General features: G+C 37.9%; 4 protein-coding genes and 1 pseudogene across 6 annotated transcripts; 2 read left to right on the top strand and 3 right to left on the bottom strand.

Moving 5' to 3' along the window:
- Positions 1-26: 26 nt before the first annotated feature.
- On the top strand, positions 27-4,324 carry LOC121602567 (annotated as a pseudogene).
- A 22-nt stretch (positions 4,325-4,346) lies between these two features.
- LOC121602563 (superoxide dismutase [Cu-Zn]-like) lies at positions 4,347-5,071 on the bottom strand. Its single transcript, XM_041931327.1, has 2 exons — positions 5,048-5,071; positions 4,347-4,939 (listed from the first exon to the last, which is right to left on the bottom strand). The coding sequence occupies exons 1-2, from the start codon at positions 5,069-5,071 to the stop codon at positions 4,511-4,513; spliced, it is 453 nt and encodes a 150-aa protein (XP_041787261.1). The 3' UTR covers positions 4,347-4,510.
- Positions 5,054-6,270, bottom strand: LOC121602566 (superoxide dismutase [Cu-Zn]-like). Its single transcript, XM_041931332.1, has 2 exons — positions 6,085-6,270; positions 5,054-5,653 (listed from the first exon to the last, which is right to left on the bottom strand). Exons 1-2 carry the CDS (start codon positions 6,148-6,150, stop codon positions 5,258-5,260), a joined length of 462 nt encoding a protein of 153 aa, XP_041787266.1. The 5' UTR covers positions 6,151-6,270; the 3' UTR covers positions 5,054-5,257.
- A 335-nt stretch (positions 6,271-6,605) lies between these two features.
- Positions 6,606-11,138, bottom strand: LOC121602565 (moesin/ezrin/radixin homolog 2-like). Of its 3 annotated transcripts, none has more exons than XM_041931329.1 (7): positions 10,526-11,138; positions 10,112-10,450; positions 9,824-10,051; positions 9,307-9,756; positions 8,790-9,229; positions 8,514-8,720; positions 6,606-6,929 (listed from the first exon to the last, which is right to left on the bottom strand). In XM_041931329.1, the coding sequence occupies exons 1-7, from the start codon at positions 10,613-10,615 to the stop codon at positions 6,905-6,907; spliced, it is 1,779 nt and encodes a 592-aa protein (XP_041787263.1). In that variant the 5' UTR covers positions 10,616-11,138; the 3' UTR covers positions 6,606-6,904. The 3 variants fall into 3 exon arrangements, with proteins under 3 accessions (XP_041787263.1, XP_041787265.1, XP_041787264.1); XM_041931331.1 differs by having other exon boundaries at positions 8,590-8,720; XM_041931330.1 differs by lacking the exon at positions 6,606-6,929 and having other exon boundaries at positions 8,510-8,720.
- A 2,725-nt stretch (positions 11,139-13,863) lies between these two features.
- Positions 13,864-20,630, top strand: LOC121602564 (OTU domain-containing protein 7B-like). The gene is given in 8 exon segments (XM_041931328.1): positions 13,864-14,762; positions 15,403-15,512; positions 16,145-16,825; positions 17,197-17,757; positions 18,109-18,298; positions 18,366-20,227; positions 20,230-20,442; positions 20,516-20,630. Coding segments are annotated over 6 exon segments (2,970 nt in total). The 5' UTR covers positions 13,864-14,762; positions 15,403-15,512; positions 16,145-16,698; the 3' UTR covers positions 20,533-20,630.
- The last annotated feature ends 907 nt before the right edge of the window (positions 20,631-21,537 follow it).

The raw sequence follows: 21,537 nt of genomic DNA, 5'->3' as shown, positions 1-21,537 counted from the left end.
CGATATTAACGGATTCGGTATGGGCCATGGTCAACCTGGAGAAACGTTCAGATCATCTACGAATGGTGCTCAAGGTAACAACGGTGTCAGAAGGAGTTTGAATCTTAAGATCCTTCTGGTAGCATCTCTTATGCTCTTAACTAAACATTTCGATATACTTGTAGGGCGCAGCTCACTACAACCCAAATGGATGAAATTCAACGGACGATGGGGTAATCCAAAACAAAATGCCATCCACTGAAAAGGATCGGTTTGCACATCTGTGAACTTACCGATGGACCAACTGGAATTCCTCGGAAGAAACACCATTTTAAGTGCAAAGCATGAAGCGGAAACATATCTGCATAAAACGCCGCTTACGTGTGAGAATTATTATGTTGATAGAATACCAGTTCCTGGGAGTTTACTTCAACCTTTCCCACCCTTCTTAAGAGTAATACGCAGGAGCTCTCCTAGAATAACTATTTATTTTGTTTTATTTATTATTGCTCGTCAATGTTTCTTTTCTGATGTTCTTTTTTCTGACTTTTTATTCTACTTACGTCCTTACAAATGCTGATGGCGTCTCACGTGTCATCTACATCTATCCAAAATCGTTCCAATCATAATTAAATGCATTTTGGTTTATGTTGTACATAAGAAATGTTTCATGTATATGTAATCTTTTATGCACTATGCAATGTAAATAAACTTTTAAAATACGAAAGAACTTCGATATAAATTGTACGAATCTAACTCATTTCAAACGTAATATTGTGGCAAATTATTATATGGTTCTTGTTGTGTGTGTCTATTTTACAAGATTACACGATTGCTTAAAAAATAGTATGTATATTTTCTTTTAGGCAGAAAAGTTATAAATATTGTGAAGAAATACTATTTTTTAAACCTGTTCAAACTTCCAATTGTTGCATACTCACAAAAACTCAAAATTCTATTATTGCTCACTTATAGCCAATTATTGAACAATTTCCAAACACACTGAAATAGACAAAAAAGCACGGTGGAAAAAGAGGCTATGGCCTGTGCAATAAATAGGATCGAAGTACTCTCTTTGTTCCAATTATTAAACAGTGGATTAAAATAAGTGTTTTCTACAAAAAGTCGACATTTTTGCTACCGAATCGAGAGAATTAACTACAGTACCCAAGCGCCACAGATAAAGCTTAACGACTGGAAAATCGAATATCAATAGAAGAAATTAAACAAAAGCTCCATAGCTTCATTGGTTTGCTTAATAGATGGCGTAATACAACACATCATTATATTACCCAAGTAGCACAATCCTGTTAAGAAACCGTTAAAAGTATGCCTAAAGTATTACTTTTAGCTTTCCATACAGCAGTAATTTCAGGGCTTAAAACACTGCGTAACGTTTTCCTGGCTTCGTCAATGCTTCGTTAAAAATTAAAATTTTGCCGGTATTTTTAACGAAAATATCAAACTCAACGAACAAATCGACAGAGATGGCTGTATTGCTCTTTCTCATTCTATATGCATTTTCTAGATCTTCGTTAAGTTACAACAAAAGGTGTTAATATTTCATAGAATAAATACATAAATTCACCACAAATACTTTTTATTCGACATTTCATCGTTTTGTCACTGCATATTGTCACTGTATCACATAAGTTTCTTTCATTCCATGGGTTTTTTCCATTATATCAGCATGGAGGTTAGCTGCAGCCGTGGACGAAAAACATGATGTCGAAACGCTATCCAAATCAAATATGCTTTAAAAACTGTTAATAATCAAATAGAGTTTCTTAAGGCTACTTGAGTACTGTCCTTTTCTTGCAATGTTTTTCGCCTAGCTTCATCTAATCATGGCATATATACCCTTCTAACTTTCCGACCGAAAATCTATATGAATGGTCGTGTGGTCAGCAACACGGGTATTAACTTTGGTATTAACACGGGAATTAATTATTGGAATTTTTTTAACTTTACCACGTAAGTTGGCAACCAGCATACCTGGGTATTCCATACATTTGTATGGAGAATGACGTTTCTCTTCTTCCTCTTCTTTTCGTATTGTGCTTATTTTCGAGTCATATTCAAGCGATTCCAAATTTCAATTGACCGTTATTTTTATAATAAAATATGAAAAAAACTTAATGAATAAATGAAGAAGAGAATATATGGTCGGCATTACTTGCTTACAGCATTAAATGTAGAAAACATTGTTTACCTATGAAAATCGTTAATTTTTGCATCAAAACGTGTGGAATACCCGAGTATGCCGGTTGCCAGCTTACGTGTGTAAATCTGGTTGCCAACTCTACGGTTAAACAATCGTATCACCCTTCTAGTTCTAGAAAATGCTGTTTGGGTTTGAGATAAATAGACTTTCAAGAAAAATGCTGCTTGGGTTCGAGATTAACAGGCATTACGCGTAACGCTAACGTAACGTAGAGGGCTAATCCTTAATTCTACCCACTTTGCTTCATGACGAAACCTTTTTATGAACACTTGGTTTTTGGTTTTTTATAATTTTGTTCAGCATTCATGAATTATTTGTATTTATGTTTTTGTTAAGTTAGAATAAAATATGTAGCCTGGCGTATGTTTTTTAAAATGTCAACTAAATTGTCCTGTTGCAATCATGTGTGCAGTGCATGCAAGGAGCAACAGTACAAAAAAGAAAACAATCGTAAACAGCACAACCGGGAGCTGAAAATTACCTTAAATTACAGGAAATACTTGTAATTCTATGGAGCTGCTAGTCCAGCAAATTCAAAGGGATATCACACAGCCAGTAGAATCCCAGTTCGTAAAATATATATCGATGAGGATCCGGCCAAGGTAAGAATAGTTCTGACGCCGGGTACTATGAGCTGTCAAGCGTACTGAATGGAATGGATCTGTATCGTTTCAGGAGCAGGCGATCCCATGCCCTCGTTGTTTAGATCGCAATAAACAAAACATGATGCGTTATCTGTTTCTCAACTTAAATGAAGCTATATACAAGTGTGAAGCAAATGACTGCATGTATCCCTTCCGAAATTTTAAGTTTAAAATTTCGAGGAAAGTACTGTGTACCATTATCAACGACAGTCACCAGATATCAGCTTTGGGAATAACTTCTCCAGCGAGTGCTATAGTTACGAAAACTCAATGGACAATGTTGCAGCAATTGATTTCAGCTTAGACTTTTTAGCTGGTAATAATGGGGGCACTGAACTGCAGCCTCAAAGCCCAACGCCTGCTGAACCAACATCATCACAATGCTTACCTGCAGCATCCGATTATGCAAATCTTTCAACAAGCTTCGATACAGGATTTATTGACGATATGTTACAAGATCTGTTTCCTTCGACGGTGAACCCTTCACTGAAAGTGAACGATGTTCTGGACCAAAAAATCGATCCGATCGTGCCCATTCAAGCTGCGCCGGCATGTACTGAAGATGTAACAGTTGCTTTACCATGTAATGCGGTTGAGCAATCTACAAAATTAATCGGGCGGAAGCTCGAAAAATGCTTAAAAGTATTTGATAAACCCTCCAACACTAGTGAAGAAGAGCTGTTCAAAAAACCAAAATCACCGGAAAGCAACAGCCTTGTTGTGGAACACATTACTCCCACAAAACTAAGGATAAAGAACATTGGAGGTTCGATGACGAAAACCAAAATCAACACAACCGTCACGAAAGGTAGTAAGCACAAGAAAAGCAAAACAGCGGTATTGTCGATTGGTTTGCCATCGCATAGCGGTAGCCTGGCATTGAAGCAAGCGAGAGCGCTAGTAAAAAATAAGAAAATAAAACCGCTAGAATTTGTGAGTACACTAAACACTCTAGTGCAACGAAAGAATGTCGAAGAGCCGACAGAGTGCCAACCAACGGTGAAGAAAAGTCCCAATTGCGCCAAAGTGCAAAAGATGCTCAACTTCATACAACGCAGTATGAAAACGAGCGAAGGAAAAGGTTGCCCCCTATCACCGGCTGGAGCATTGTCCGATAACGAAGAAAGTAGTAGGAATTACGATGGCAACTTAGATCCCCCAGATCGTTGGCGGGGTCTTTCGCATCTAGCAACACATAAAACTATTCTGCAATCAATGGCTCGATGCCAACAGAGGAAAGAATGAGGTTGATCAGACATAGCATTACTTGTCATAGGTTCCTATGTTTAAGCATAAAAAAACTAATACACGATAATGATATAAATGTGTGTTTAACATAAGCGTGTGTGTGTGTGTGTGTACTGGCCGTACCACACCAATGGTAGCTAAATTATGTTCGAAATAAGTTATAAAAGAGAAACGGAGAAGAACGTCATGGTCGGATGCTATGTACAATACTACAATGACGGTGGATAATGGATATCATTTTGCATTTGCGTAGTTTCTTTCTTAGTAAACAGCAAAAATAATATACTTTGAAGAATATGTTGCAAGTAAAAGAATTAATTCAGCACTTTAAGCATAACGAATCGAGCTGGGAGCTTTAGCTTTAGAAGGACATATGTCCCATTGGATAAGGCTTGCTGTTAATATTAAGCATTCATTACTCGTCTGTGGTCAGATGCAATCGTTCGGCAAAGTATTCTTCGCGAGCGACACCAATAATTGCACAGGCAATGCAGTTGCCAGAATTTCCGGTCGTTTTGCTGTAATCATGTTTTCCTCGCCCTAAATCATCCTCGTACTCGGATATGGAGAGCGTCCGCCCTATGATGCTTCGGTCACCGACGAGGGTTAATTTTTTATTCGCGATTTGTATTTTGGCCAGTCCGGTGCTATAGGCCACGATGTTACCGAGATCACCGACATGGCAATTCGTGTCATCCGGAGCCCCATGATCGTTCCCGTCCGGATTGTAGTGAGGCCCAGTCGAGAGACAACCGCGTGAAAAATCGCCAAACTCGTGTATATGACACCCATGCTTACCCGGCCGTAAACCCTCTAATGCACCGGTTACAGCCACGGACGAACCCTGCAAGGAAGGAAAAACAACATCTCAAGGGGTAACTTAATAGGTGTACACATTTTTCCACTCACTTGGAACACTCGGTGCGTCGACGCAGTTAAGTAACAGATTTACAGTGTATTTTGGCTTTTCACACATTTATTGATATTATCAGTGTACATGACAGACCTTCCCCATTAGTAACGAAACATACAACAGTTTTACATCTAATTTCCCTGCATCTAACATGTTACTTAATTCACCATTGTTGCAAGAGGGTGCACGCTGTTTTGTCTCTAATTGTTTGATAACGCGGGAAATGTAGATTGAATGTTAGCGAATGGATTAAATTTTGCACAGTCCAATCACACCACAGGCCAGTCGGGCACCGGCATTGCCAGTAGTTTTGCTCAGTTCATGTCCCCCTACGCCCAAATCGTCCGGATCAGCGTGAACCACCAACGAACGTCCCACGACGTTCAAGGCTCCGCTTAGAGCAATTTGTGTAGCGGTCAAGTCTACCTTTGCCTGACCATTTTCATCTGCAACAATATTTCCCATGTCACCGGCATGGCGTTCTTCGGCGTCCGGTCCTCCATGAGTTTTGGCGTACGGATTGAAGTGAGCGCCTGTTGACATGCAACCATTGGTGTTGTCTCCAAACTCATGAATGTGGAATCCATGATCTCCCGGCTTCAGGCCAGTTACCGAGCCGGTTACTTTTACCGGATCTGACTCACCCTGCATTAGATTAATGAGATGAGTTGAATTAATGTGAATGAATGGAGATTTCACTACAGCTTATCGAATACAACTCTGCAAGTCCTTGTCTGTGCCACACAGTATGGTTGTGTTGCTATTGGTGTTGTTATTGTTATGCTAAAGAACCCGGCGCTACACGTAATGGCGTCACATCAAATGCCAGCGGTCATGACGAAGCGCTTTTTTTCTTGGCTTCAATAAGACATTGTACTCGCTCTAGTACGAGCATTTCTTCCGCATACAATTGTCGAAAAGTAGAGTTTCGTAACTACAGGCGTGTTTTGTGTACAGAATTCAAGGTTACATAAAATTGCAATTGATTTCCGCGAGAAACATCCATAACATTTGACGTAACTCACATTCTAAATTACGACAGGAATGAAAAAAAAACTGATAAGCATTTTACTTACGCTCTGCTCGAAAAATATCGTCCCCTTCACTTCTCCATTCAGCACACACACAGCTTTCAGCGGCATTTGGATAGTTTTATTCGATCAAACTCTGTATATAGACTGCTTCTGACCTTGGCGGTAGACACCAGTCAAGTAGCAAGTTTGGGCTGATACATGCACACACTTGGACTAAATATGAAAGAATTTTGACGATTGTATTTTGCCACGAACAAAACTGTGCATAGATAAGACTCCCTTAGTGAGTTCTGACTGAGCAGTAGGATGGTTGGGGCCCATAGTTTGATTTTCTTGGGATGGGGGCTTGTTTCGTAGTTTGAAACGTTTCACGAAAGGTTCTAAAAACGGTTGAAAGCTTCAAATTGAAACAAAAATTACTTACGCAATGCGAGCTAACAAAATAAATGATCAAATTTTATACACATGAGATGTAAAGTTCAAGCATTATGTTCGGATAGCTAATAATTGTTTATTTAAATTGATCTGGTCATTTTTGAAATCAATAATAAATGCATTGTGGATTATAAACATAAAATTTCAATTTATTGTCGACGCAGGAACATTTGAATCTATTTCAATAGAAAACGTTCCATTGTGTCACCTCATTAGAAGAAACTGACAGTCTGTTGAAGTTTTCCGGCATAACAATAGTCTTAACAATTGGTTCGCATTTGCTCTCATGGCCCGAGCTCTTTTCTGGCTTTGGTTTCGTTCGAAACTGTCTGATATGTTCGTTAATTTTGCAAGGCACCTTATAATAGTTGTCATTCCTGAGATAGGTTGTGCTAGATACGAGAAAATCGTAACCGATCGTAATGTTTTACACTATCGATTCTTCCGGCTCCCTGTAATTTACAGAATTGAGCATAAGCATTTATTATCATTCAGCAACCCGGACACCGTTGAACAGTGCATTTATTGCTGAGAAGTGTTACACCCAAAACCATTACATATTTGTATTTTCTGATGATGCTGAATTGTTACACAAGATAGAACTATACACTCAAATAAATAAAAACAACCGAATACAATGAATCTCAAATGAGATGTGTTTCCTTACGGCAATACGGATAATGGAATCGAAAATAATATCAGCATAATTTTGAAATTTGGAATATGAAATAACTTGTACCTTCTCTCTTATTATTATTATTTTTTTAGAACACATCCGTTGGCAGATGAGGTCGATAAATAAAACTCAGTATTTAAAGCTATAGTTTGCAAATGGCACTATCGATTGAATTCCATACTCCAAAAATATGCTATGCCCATTATTGCAATTAACACGAACACCAGAAACACCAAAAACCCCAAACAAATATATAGAACACGCACAGTTGTGACAAACAAGTGAAGGGAAGCGAGGGTGTGGTATTTATGTATGTAAACAATGAAAATAAAGGTACGAAGATGAATTAACATACTTTATTATACGCGCTACACGATGATCGTAAAAAGAAACAAATGAAGTGTTACTACTTATAGCTGTTGAAAGATGAAAATATAATCTATAAAAACCTGTTATTATGGTACACTAGTCATAGTGATGAATGCAGCAATCTCATATAAATTATAATACACACCATCATTCGGTTATTTGTATCTAATTAATATTTGTAAAACTATATACTCCATCATTTTACTGTAACATAAATTGAAAATACTACGTAAATGTGATTTATAGCTAATGGGTACGCTGTATTTTATACTAGGACGTTAAGCTGGGGTATGGATCAATGGGCTTAATAAAACAAAAACATCGTAACAAAGTAAAAGTAGATGAGGTCTTAATGGTAATTGCTGGCTTTTCGCCTTTGGCAATTTGCAAATTAAATGACTTTTTTAAGAAAGAAGAAATATATTAAAGTCATTAACTATCTTCAAAAAGGGTGAAATATAATTAACAAAACTAATTTGACCATAGCATACCGTCGGACAATCATCGATAGTAATGACGACATTGAATTAATGCAGACAATATAAGCGAAATCTTTTTAAGAGTTGAATCAATCCAATTAAGGCGATAACTTGAACCATGTGTTACCCGAAACATTTTCAATCGTTTCTATTAAAAAAACAATTGGGAGCACCATTTCAACACAAAAATTTTACATACTATTGATATTAACTTGTTTTTGGCTTTCTTGTGTGAAAATAGTCAATATTTCAATAAAATATGTGGTATGTATTAAGTTTGTATAGATAAACTCAAATATAGAAAAAACGCGGTGAGAATTTGGAGCAACGAGGCTGAAAGCGTTTTTCAAAATGATCATATTTGATCCGTATACTTTTTGCGGCATAAACAAAAGTAAGCAATGAACTTTAAAAAGTATTAAAAAAATAAAACGACAAATTAAAATAAGCGTACGTAACCCAATCTAAATTCAGACAAAAACAATGAATTGCAAAAGTTAAACACAACTTACAGTTCCTCAAAAAAGGCTACTCGTGCTTTTGTTGAACCGGACTTAACCTTTTTCAGGGTGGAATATTTTGTCTCACCTAGCCGCAACTGCTCGGCATTGATGTCATCCAGTGGGCACTGATTCTCACCGATTTTTAGTTGCTCAATTTCAGAGCGAAGCTCCTTGAGCTGATTCTGTACTTGTTTCGACTTGGCCAAGTATTCAACCCTAAAAAACAGCATTATCCATGCAAATTTATTAAAAGATGTACTTTCAAAAGTGGCACATTGTTCTCACCGTTCTTTTTCGATTTCCAGTGAAAGTTGTTCCATATCACCGTCGGCCAAGAGATCGTACGAATGCATTTCATGCATAGGAGATTCCGGTGATGAAGAAGGTGTAATGAGTATCGATTCGGTGGACGTTCGACTTAGAAAATTCAGCAATTTTTCTTTCGCTTCCTTTTCTGCCACACGCGCGTGTATCAGTTCATTTTTTAACTTGTCGGCCTCTAAAGCTCGTTTGCGTGATTCCTCCATCATGCGAGCAGTGAGTAACTCTGCTTCTTGTGTCTTTCGCTCCAGGTACATCTTTTCTTCTTCCGTTTTGCGAGCAGTCATACGCATCCGATTGATCTCCTGCTCGACTTCCTGGGCTTTGTGAGAGAGTAGCATTGCCTCTTCCTCAGCAAGGCGATTTTTTTCCGCCAAAAGTTCCGCTGCCTCTTCACTGCGATGCTAAAAAAGATCGAATGCAGATTGACAAGCAATTAGTATAGCAAAACGAAGCTTCAAATTACTTTACAAAGAAATACCAAAGCTTCGTTCGCGGCTCTCATCTCTTCCTGCAGCTGCATCAGTCTTTGCTCCATCGCTGCCTTTTCTCGCTCTGCCGCTTCACGCAGCTGCTTTTCGCGCGTTAACTTATTCCGCTCGACTTGCCTTCGTTGCTTTTCCTCTTTCGCTTGGGCTTTCATTTGTTGAATTTCCATCGTATCGGGTTTGCGCCGTTTCATGTAAAGATCGTGGTTGCCCACGCACAGATCCAATATCAATTTGTTGATACGCAGCTTTTGCGAATAGAATATCACAGGCTTCGGACTTTTGCTGTCATTAGTTTTCACCACAAACTTTCGATCGTCGAAACTGATGTGCAGGATTTCATTCCACTGGAAAGTTGTCACTGGCAGTAACTTGTTTTCTTTGTTATAAATGTTCAATCCCAACGCCGTCACACCAAGCCAAACTTCCGTGTTTTTCTTATTCTATAAATAACGGCATTAGATGATGATGTGTGGCGCAAAACATATTACTTGCACAAATATACTTTACCGTTATAGGAAAGTAGTTGACACCAAACATATCCAGATCCTGCGCAATCTTTAGATATTCCATTTCTGCCTCATCTCTTGACATACCTCGATGATCTGCATACCACGTTTTAATGCGTTCTTCCCACATTTGGGGCGTCATTTGATACTGATCGATCACGCGTTGAGGCAGCAAATTTTCGCTGATCAGCATCCCTGGCTTGCATACTGCTTCGTCATAATCGCCGTACTAACAGAACCATAAACAATTAATCAACTATTGATGAGTTAAGTTCTTCCTCACACTAACCTTAGCTTGCACCGCGTATGAAGCAAGCAACACAGATGCCTCTGGCGGACAGTATACATCCATCGACAATATGGCTTGTTTTATTTGTAGAAAGAACAGATGCTGCGTTACCTCCTGTACCAGCTCTTCAGCCACATTTTCGGGAAAAAACTTGGCTAAGAATATAAACATACAGCTACCGTTTGTCATGTGCACGCTCTGATCCTGGACCTTCTTGTCCATTTTCAGCCATGACAGGTTTCCTTTGGAATCTTCGAACTGCAACCCAAAGTACCATGTCTCGCGCAGGCCGATCGTTCGACATATTAATTCAAACAAGTATCTACCTGTTGCTCGGTGCTACGAACAAAACAAATGACATTGGATTATTATAATACGGGTTTTCTGGTGTACCACTCCGATGCAGTAACTTACCTCAAGGTGAAATTCAAGCTCCGAATCAAAGGTACATACTTTCACTGGAAATTGTTTGTTAGATTTCTTACGTCGAAATGGGACCATCATATCGTACCAGGGACCAGCCTTAGTTTCGTGGTTTGAGCTTACTTCCGAATCTAATCGGAAACGCCCCGTCCTGCGTCGTTCAATTATAAACCTGATGTCGGGAACTGAGAACGAAACCACGAACCCGGTACGGGTGCGAGTTGATGGAAGCTAGTGGTTCGAGTTACTAGTAGTTGTATTTCGATATCGTTTTCGCTGTACCGTTTCAATTCGTGTGGATTCAGCTCGCTATAGAAGTTTGTTTGAACAATCGTATCGTATTGGCGATGCGTGATTATATGACGTTTTACAGCACCCTCGGGAGGTGGTGTGCAATACTGCGATCGTAATTCTAGAATAATGTTAAACTATAAATACCAACACACAGCAGTTATACAAACAATAGATCTCATTTGCTATATCGTGTCCGTTTGCAACAAATATTCAGAAACTAGACGGTACAGCTTCGTAGCAAACATAAGAGACAAGCGACAACAATAAGAAAAAAACTAATCGAATCCATTTTACTGTTTTGACAGCAGTGCTATTTCGCCGCAGATAAAATTACTGGGTTAGGGCGGTGGCAACGCTTATCCGATGCGATTTTATCGGACGCTTCTGTCAAACGCTATTTCGGCTCATATTGCGAAAATTTGAATGGTTTAACCATTATAAAAAATAATTTCATATTGTTCCTACATAACCTGCATGATTACATTGACAGATAAAATCGGATGCGACGATCCGACGGAATCAAAAATTTTTGATTCCGTCGTACGACGAAATCGCACGTCCGACGTTATCTGTCAAATCCCATATAAATTTCGTCCGATAAAATCGCATCGGATGAGCGCTGCCACGGGCCTTAACGATTGCGTTCTCCATCTGTCATTCCGTTGCTTTAACCCTGTCACTGGTAACCAAAAAACATCATATTCCAGGCAAACGGGCTACTCGGGTACCGAGCGACTTTAGAGGCTTATCCCAACCGCCACAGATTAAGCTTAAACGACTGGCCATAGAACGAGAAGCCATAGAAAAAAACGAAATCTCCATAGCTTCACTGGTTTGCTCAATAGATGGCGTATTACAACTCATCATTATATTGCTGTCCTTTTCTTGCAATGTGTTTTGACAAGTTTCACCTAATCATGACCTATATGGCCTTTCTGAGTAAAAATCTATATGAATGGTCGTGTGGTCAGATACGTGAGTACCAACACCTACGATCATTATTAAATTTTCACTTGCTTCTGTGCTAGTTATTTCCATTTGAGTTTAGTATTTAAACAATCGTATCGCCGTTCTAGTTTTAGCGATGTAAACAGGGTTTCCCACGATTTATTGGTTGGTTTCCATCAAGTTTTGGTCGGTTTCCATCATTTTTTGGCCGTTTCCCAGAATTTTTTGATCCAATTGTATTGATATGCAATCGGAAAATAAATAAATTATGGGAACGAACCAAAAATCTATGGGATACGATCAAAAAACCGTAGGAACGCATCAAAAAAATTATGGGAACTGACCAATAAATCGTGGAAAATCTGTACAGGCGGTCCCCGAGATACACGGTTAATGGGGACCGAAAACGGCCGCAAATTACCGCGTATCTCGAATTTCCGTGTAAGTCGAAACTCGTGGTTTCCAGCTAAAATGTCACTAATTTTTGTGTAATTTTGCAAAAAGGGGGCGGTTTTAGTCACTTTATGAGTTATTTGATATGATTTTGACTGAACATAATAGTGTTAAACCTTTTGAAATAGTTTTTAACATTCGATCAAAACGGAAATTATTTGTACAAATTTCTACAGTACAGTATTACAGTATTACAGAATTACAGTACAAATTTCTCAAATAATTATCAAATTTAAAAAAAAAAACGCGTATCTCCGAATCCGCGTATAAGAGGTACCGTGTATCTCGGGGACCGCCTGTAATTTTAATGCGAAACTATACAACAGTACAAAGGGAATGAAAAAGCTCTCCAAACGTGGAAGCTCCACTGGTTAAGTATATTCCGTTATATTCCGTTTAGGTTGCGAGCTTGAGTCCCCAAATAGCCAGAATTGCTTAAGCAGCTCATTTTGGCACGCTAAAGATCGCTGCTCTAATTCGCCTTTTGCAGTAGATAAACAGCATCAAAGTTCTATGTGGGTCTTTCAAACAGCGCCTAAGCAGCTTCCTTATGCCACGATGCCAGGGATTATTTTTCTTTGTGTTTTATTTTAAAGCAAGCGTCATCGATAAAATAAACAACAAGATTTGTTTCGTTTAAACACATATGTATATTTTTACATCCTTTGTATTGATGAATTACACAAAATTTTACACAATTTACTGATAATTCACAATCACTTCACTCATTATTCATTCTTCAATTAACGAATCTAACTTGTGCAGCAGCAATGAGATTATTGCCGGCGTCCGTCTTTGACACTTTGACAAGAGCCACCTTGAACCGATGTCATGCATTAAAAAGCTATAAAGTTCCACCAAGTTCGGTACCCTTTCTTAACAAGCCTTCAAGTTCCATCATGAACCCTACACATAGTGCTAATCAGCCGCAAAGTTCCAAAGAGTACCATGTGCCTGTTAAAAAGCTCCATAGTTCCGCAAAGTACCGTCTATCTCTTAATCAGCCACAAAGTACGACATCGGAACGATTTTTCGTTAAACAGCCCTAAATCAGCTATAAAGTACAAGCTGGCTATTTGGGTCGTTTAGAATCCGTTTAGTGGCTGTTTAGTGGATTTGTGGCACTTGGGACGTATGTGTTGCTAAGAACAAAACGAACCATTCCTATGGCAATTCATTTCACCCATTCTGTCAAACCAAACCAAAATTACCATAAATTACCAAATTTACCAAAATTACTTGTCAATTTGTATGGGACGAGACCACCTTGTCTAAATACACTTTGATTATAACGATGGAAATGAAATATCAGAGTGATGTGGAAAATAATTTAGCACGTCGTGAAAACCAATGTTTACATTCGAAAGTGACTTGAAAACCCCTGTATATTATGCACACTTTGCCAAGAACTGTCAAATCAAGAAAATAGCGAATCTTCGAATCTGCGTGTAAGAGGTACTGCGTATCTCGGGGACTACCTGTAATCGGGAAAATGTCTGTACAGGTATTCCCCGATATATGTCATACTCGATATACGTGATTTCGCTACACGCTATTTTCTAAATTTGACAGTTATTTTAGTAAATTGTACTAATTTGACACGATGAATGTCAAATGCAAAAAAATTCCCTTTTGTTTAGCTATAATTTGACTGAAAAACTCCAAAATCGACTTATACTATTATTCGAAATACACTATTGCCTGCGGTCCGCCTTAATAGCGTTTATAGGAAAATACCTGTATATTCTTCGAACACCGTCATCAGTAGGGTGCTTTACTCTTGTTGCTTGATTTCATGGCCATCTGATTCACAGCACTATTGAAGCAAAGGAAGAAAAAAATAGAAACACACATGAAGTTTTTCGTGCGGAATGTCTAGTGCGAATCCAATTTAAGTAATACTACAATCGGTATCTATAATTCATCTCCATTCTATTAGACTGCTTGCTGAATGATATTGTTTTATGCTGAATTTGTGCGTGGCAATGTTAAAAGTGTACCACTGCGTTAGTGCATGTTGTTTATTTGTGTTGTGTATCAACGAGCCATCGGTTGTGAAACAAGTGAAAATTCGGAGTAGTGTACATAAATATCTCAAGGTAAACGGAATTCCGTCGTCTGTAGGCAGACAAAATGCGTAATATGTGCTAGATGATTCATGTTTTTGGGTTATATGGCAGCACCATCAATCTGTTAGCACACTAAGAAGTATGAGTTGAACCTAATCAAATGTTTGTGTGCAAAACGGAACGGAAGTGATATCGGAAATAGATAATTGCATGCATGGCCTGTTCATTCCAGAAGCGTGCATTTCTTAAGTAAATGAATAATGTGATGGCACATTCCTACCAGGGAACCGACGGATAATGTAATGTGCCAATTCTTCCCCTCCTTGAGTTAATGGGGCAGGAGAAGCGGAGTGAGTCGAGCTGATCTTAACTCGAGAGAATGTTACTACAAAACAAACAATAACAGTGTGTCGTAATTTTTGCAACCTAGGCTGGTAAATCAATATTATTATTTTCTATTAAATGTAAGTGATACGGTAGGTAAAATTCACTGGTGCATTTTACCCATTGGTGTATTATTTCCCATTGCATGAAACATTTTTGATCAAGTAGCTTTGATCAATGCTTCGAATATACACAATAATGCTGTAGTAGTAGATCATTTGGTTAATACAGATTTTGAATCCAGCGACGCGACTGACACTCTTCTCCTACAACAATGCTGTATTACCAGCCGATAGCCTTGAACTTTGTGATTGAGCTGATGGAATTCATTGCGGTGTGATGCTATTCCAATGCTTTAACAAGATTGTTGAATAGGTGTTACGTACGTGTTGCATTGTGTATGATGGTAACGTTTGACCTTATATTATATCAACAGTAAAGTTTAATTATACAGATACAGTTAGCTACTGTTGAGTTTTCTGCTTCCTTTTATACACAATAACAATATTGTTATGATTTAATTTTCGAAAGCTAATGTATCATTTTGAACCATTAAAATTCTTAGCACATTGACCTAGCAACGGTATACACTCTAATTCTAATTAGTTGAATAACGTTCGGGCAAAGGGTCGAATTTGAATCCAAATCGCTAAGATAAAAGTCATCTCAAAATAAACGTACTTATCACAATATGTAACTAAACTTAAAATTACTTTTTAGGTGTGCCAGTTCTTACAAGCATGTCCAAGCAATTTTTACAAGGCGGACCGGTTCGATTCCCATTCAGATCTATTTGAAATGCACAAAAGCATCAAACATCCAATTGCATGGTATTTATTTAGAAGTCTACATAAGTATCGATCAGCGTGGACGGATAGGCCGGCATTAAGCCAAATCAGAAGAAAAAAAAATATAAGAAAATAAGCCAAAGTCAAATTAGAAGTGGATTTAGCTAAGCGACAGTATTGTGCACATTAATGAAGAGATAATTTATTGGAATGTATCGAGATAGTTTGCAAACTTCGAATATGAATAGTAGGGACAGAAAGTAGTGCGTTTTTTAAACCTTAAACGGAAGAAGATGGATTTCTGAAAAAAAAATGTTTTTGTAAAAATATGCAAAATATAACGTATTTATGGGCTGAGAAATGAATTAAAACAATAGCGATGTTAAATATTTTTATTAATTTAACGCATTAGTGCAAGATTATAATATTTTTAGATGCTTAGGATGGTTGCTATCATGTTCGCTAATTGGCAAATTTTGCCATTTACAAAATTACTGTAAAATTTCAAGAAGCAAAATTGAATGATTATTGTTTATTAATTTATCAGTTTTATTTATATCATCTTTGATAATAATTCGTTAAGAATTGTTGTGTCTTTGATAGTTTAGCTTCAATTGGACGCTAATTCACTAAATGATTAATATACCTTGAACTCTTTCTCATTTCTTTTCAAGCTTTTTCGTGTGCTGACAGACAAAGCCACTTCACCATTTAACAACAATAGGAGGGTGTTGCTCATTCGTTCTCTTGCCTCAGAAAAAATGATTACATTGTTTTAATAAAACATAAATATTCTAAATATTGTACAGTTAACATAGTTTAGTTGCTTTTAAACATGGTTCTGGATTTCACTTGCGTGTATAAATAGAATTTATACAAATACAACATAATTAAACAACTTTCTCAACGTTTCTTCCGGCTACTGCTATTTACATCGCAGCTAGTACAACCCAAAAAATAATATACCATAATACCACTTTGTAGAGTGTATCAGTAAAATATATTACTAACGAGAAATAATCTTGCTTTGAGGCAAATATAAAACTCTTCCGCGATAATTGTTACCGGTCCATGAACCGCTTGATTGAGAATAATGCAGTCCATGTTGGAGGAGGAGGCCATCGTCAAATCGTGATGTGTGATTGCCCCACCAGCTATAGACTGAATCAGTTGATATCATTCCATACTGTATCTTATTTGCGCCAGATAAAAGGAATCAATTCGAACAATGAACATGGAAACCACTCATTTAGTCACGGAATTCATCACGCACACTGGAGCTAATACGCAAGACGCCGTCAGCTGTTTAAAAACTTGGGAGTGGGATTTGAAGAAAGCGCTAATTGATTACAATGGTACTTATGATCTATGGCTAAGATATTTCTTATTCATGGTAGTGCATTTTTGTTTTCCAATAATATTTTGGTTGCTTTTTTTATTTGTTTGGTTTCAGTAAAAACATATAATTATGTGTGTTCAGTGCTTCATATCGACACTTGTATCAATCAAAGCAGTTTAAAGAAAAGGAAATTATTATATGTGCTTATGGAGTACACATGAGTTCGCTTTTATCTGTACACTTATGAATTGTGCATTTTAGAATTCCGTTTGAACTATTCATCTTTATCCATTACATTGTATATTCATGTGTTTATTGAACATAGTTGATACGTATTGCGATTATTTTGGTATTATAATAATTCTAATTCAACATATCGTCCGATAGATACTTCGACTACGGAATATTTCAACAACAAGAAAAATGAAAGCGAAGATCTAAACAATACACAATCATCTACATCCACATCAACGCAACGTTCGTATGGATCTGCGTCTCCTTCAATGCTACCATCAGCAACAACATCGATGTTTTCATCGGGTACATTTTGTAAAAACCAACGTAACAACCAGCAACAGCCGCTACAAATACACCATATTCGCGATTCACAATTTTCATACGTAACTAACGGAAGCGTGATCAGTAAAAGCGATAGATTTGGCGAAAGTAACCGAATTAGTAGTAATAGCAATATTTCAAACGTGCAAATGCAATTTCTTCCGGCAAATCTATCCACATCGTCTCTATCTACGATGAAATCACACCGTAATCCACAGCACAATCATTTTAAAAACTCTGCATCGTCTTCTATCGGGATTTCTATGTTCGGAAATGTGATTCATGAGAGTGGCAACAACATTGGAATGAACTACATCACTGATTTACAAACATCAACCGTACAGCTGAGGCCAACACTCACGAAAGCAGATTCAATAGACATTTTTGATAGTATGTTTCATATTTCGTAATAACATCGCCATCTTTTTCTCTCTAATGCTGTTTATCATCTTATGTTTCGCTAACAGTCAAATTGAAACCTTCATTGAAGCTCTTATTTTTTTGCCAAATGTAACATGCGTCTATAAATGTATTCTTTTTTTCTTAGACAACCAACAACTGAAATGATTCATTAATGATAGCCACGAAACAAATGTAGTTTAACATTATTATGAGAAATGTTATTTGTAAATACAAATGTGTTCAAAACGTTAGAAATATGCTTTTTGTTTTTATTATGCAAAAAGGCATGGCCAGTTCAATGGATTATAATTATACTTTTTATCTGTTTCTTTAATTTAGGCAAAAAATTAGAACGAGGAATATCACGTGCTACGGAAAATGTGACATTAGTTTCACGTGCTAGACAAGAGTTTGAGATGGATTTCCATGCTCATATTCACGAGCAAAATGACAAGAATCTTAACTTCATTGATACACCAGATTATACGTTTACTCTGCCCGACCTGACAAAATATACGGATGATTTTCGGTAAGTAAATGCCACTCGTTTACATGTGTAAGTATAGCTGTAATGTTGTTGTATTTTTTCATTTTAGCAAATTTCTTGAAAAAGATTTGATTGAAAACTCTACCCTTAACTCATTGGAGGCTACGAATCGTTTGAATTGGTGGTATGAATCAGGAGCTTGTCGAAAACTTTGGCCATTAGCCACTACAGGTGATGGCAACTGTTTACTACATGCTGCATCACTCGCTATGTGGGGCTTCCACGATCGCCGTTTGACCCTGCGCCGTACATTGCATGATATTTTATCGAAGGAAGAATTTCGTGAAGCACTGTATCGACGGTGGCGATTTCAGCAAACCCGTGTCAACAAGCAGGCTGGGTTTGTGTTCTGTGAAAGCGAGTGGGCTAAAGAATGGGAAGAGATTGTTGCTATTGCTTCACCAGAACCACGACGTAACTCGAAAAGTATCGGGCCTTCCCGGCGACGATCGTTGTTGATCGAAAAAAACTTTGATGCTGTAAATGCTGGAGCGAGTGCAACATCGATTCACGATAGAGAAGACGTAAATGCTACTTACGAAAGCTTGGAAGAGATTCATGTGCTAGCACTAGCCCATATTCTTCGACGCACCATCATCGTGGTTTCCGATGTGTTTCTTAGGGATATTAATGGCGAAGCATTCTCTCCCATACCATTTGGTGGAGTTTATTTGCCGTTCGAAGTACCGTCAAACGAATGCCATCGAGCCCCATTGCTGCTGGCTTATGATATGGCACACTTTTCTGCATTAGTAGCTATGGAAGCAAGTAACGATAGTCCGCCGGCGTTAATACCCCTTGTAGATGAAACAAATCAATTACTTCCAATTCAATTTTGCATTGATCCTGGAAAAGATTTCAACTGGCGCGAGTACGACGGAAGTGATGGAAACTGGATACTAACGGATCGTGAACATATAGCGCTATTGAAAGAATATTTGGATATAGTGCATGCTACGGGCATCGAAAGTCCTGACGATGAAATTTACTACGACGATTACTCGGACGATGAGTATGAAAAGAAAATTGCAGAGGGAGAAATAGTATTCACATCCGATGAGAATTATAATCACAATGTCGGCACAACTTCTTCGACACCCGTTGTTACAACTGTGTCCTCGGCAGTTGCTTCCATGACAGCTTCCAATCAATCATTACCTGGGGGTGTGAGCGGAAAAGATGTTGGAAGCAAAAGTAAAGCGGCAAAGCAGCTACAAAGTGTAGCAAAGCAATTTGGTAGTATTGGGAAATCAATGAGTAGAAAGTTGCGTAAAAATATTGGTTCAATTACACGTATCGGGAGTAAAAATAGCCATATCGGTAGTACTACGGGCGGTGTCAGTAGTAAAAAATCTCAATTTAATGATAAAAGTAATTTTCGCAGTGAGTTTCCGCGGTTCCGAATTTTGTGTGCGCAATTAAAATCACGGCGTCACGAATATCAGGAAGAAATGATCAAAAATTACCTAGAATGCGCTCAAGAACGTTATCTAGAAGCAGAGAAAATGCGCGACAGAAAGGAAATTGAACGTCTGACGAAATATGTCGCAGAAGTTGGTCAGCTTCATCGCGAACACGAAGAATATCCTGGTGACAGTGAAAGTCCAGAAGTATCTCGAATGGTTGGGGGAGAGCCGGTCAATTGTATCAATGCTGGTTGTCTGAATTACGGTACTGCTGCGACTAGTTATATGTGCCTAGAATGTTATGAAATGCAATGCAAGAGAGAGTCGTCAAAATGTGTCGTAGATTCTACAGACTACACTCTTCGCTACGGGACGGGCAAGTCCAAATTTTACGCCGAAGCTGACATGGATGCACACGATCGCATACAGAAATTACCTTCGGCAAGGCGTTTAAACGATCTTGATCAAACACTGTATTTATCACGATCTACCTTCTACAATGATACCAACCCGAAGAAATGCATTCTTCATCAAACTCGGTCTACAAGAATGCTGTTACAATTGCTGGTGTGGATCAGTCATCCAATCCTAGTGGGCTTAATAGACAACACTCATACCAGCAACAACTTTATCATAATCATCACCGGTCGCAACATCAGCATCTTTATCATAGAGACGAAGAAATAAGTAAACCACCTCATCAGCAGCATGCGAGTACAGGTATGTGTACTGAATATGCAACCAGTGCCAAACCACCCATCGGGCCATCCTCATCCGGTTCTACGACTTCCAGTTCTAGTGGCATTGTAGCATCTATTTATTCTCCCGGAGGAAGCGTCGTCAGCGCTACTAACAGCACTAACATGCCGTACACTCGTACTGGTGCAATGTGTGTGGTAAATCTTCCACCAGTATCTAATGGGATAGAAAACACAGTTACAGGAACAGGCCAGTTTGCATGTAATCATAACGGATTAGTTGCTTCACATGGCTCATTGGGAAATACAAATGAAACCACAAGATCGTTACATCCCTTTTCATCATCGTCATCTTCTTCCTCTATCGGTGTAGTTGGTGGAAGTAGTGTACTGCAAACATCACATCCAACAGTAAACAGCAGCCATTATGGCAAAAATCAACTATGTCGTACAGAGGGTTGCAAATTTTACGGTAGTATTAACACCAACTTTTATTGTTCTAAATGCTGTCAGGAGTTCAACATTTAGAATTAAATTTTTGTCTCAATCCTAATAGTTACTTGTACACTCAGAAATGGATTGTTTGGCATGACGCACCCTGAAAGGCAAAGGATTGATTTAATTAAGTACTACTATTTAGCTGTTTAACTGTTTTAGCTTGTTTTTGGTTTTATTTTTGTTAGTTTGTTAACGTAATGATTTTTTTTTCAAACAACATACGGTATGATTCAATGCTGGAGAACTGTAACTGAATCGAAACCAAACAAAAACATAAGAAATACGAAGGATACAGGAACACAAAGATTATATTGGCTGTTGATGTAGTATAGCGTAGTAGTGAAGTCAGTAAAATTGTGATATAATATAGGTCATATCCAACCTGATCATACCTTTTGAGAATATTGGTATATTGATGTAAATGTTAAACATACTTACATTCTGGATATTGGATTAAAAATTTACTCCGATTACTTCCGCTCTACAGATACATATGCTTATATACATGCTTGAAAAATGTGACAAGTTTGTTGCTCGATTGGAAGAAACGTTATGGTTAGAAAACGTGAAATTCTACTCAGTTTACAACATTTAAGTTTATTTTTTACATATCCAAACA

The sequence above is a fragment of the Anopheles merus genome, unplaced genomic scaffold (assembly GCF_017562075.2).
Source record: "Anopheles merus strain MAF unplaced genomic scaffold, AmerM5.1 LNR4000509, whole genome shotgun sequence".
NCBI lineage: Eukaryota > Metazoa > Arthropoda > Insecta > Diptera > Culicidae > Anopheles > Anopheles merus.
The sequence above is the reverse complement of the archived record's forward strand: the minus strand, read 5'-3'. Positions and strand labels throughout refer to the sequence as shown.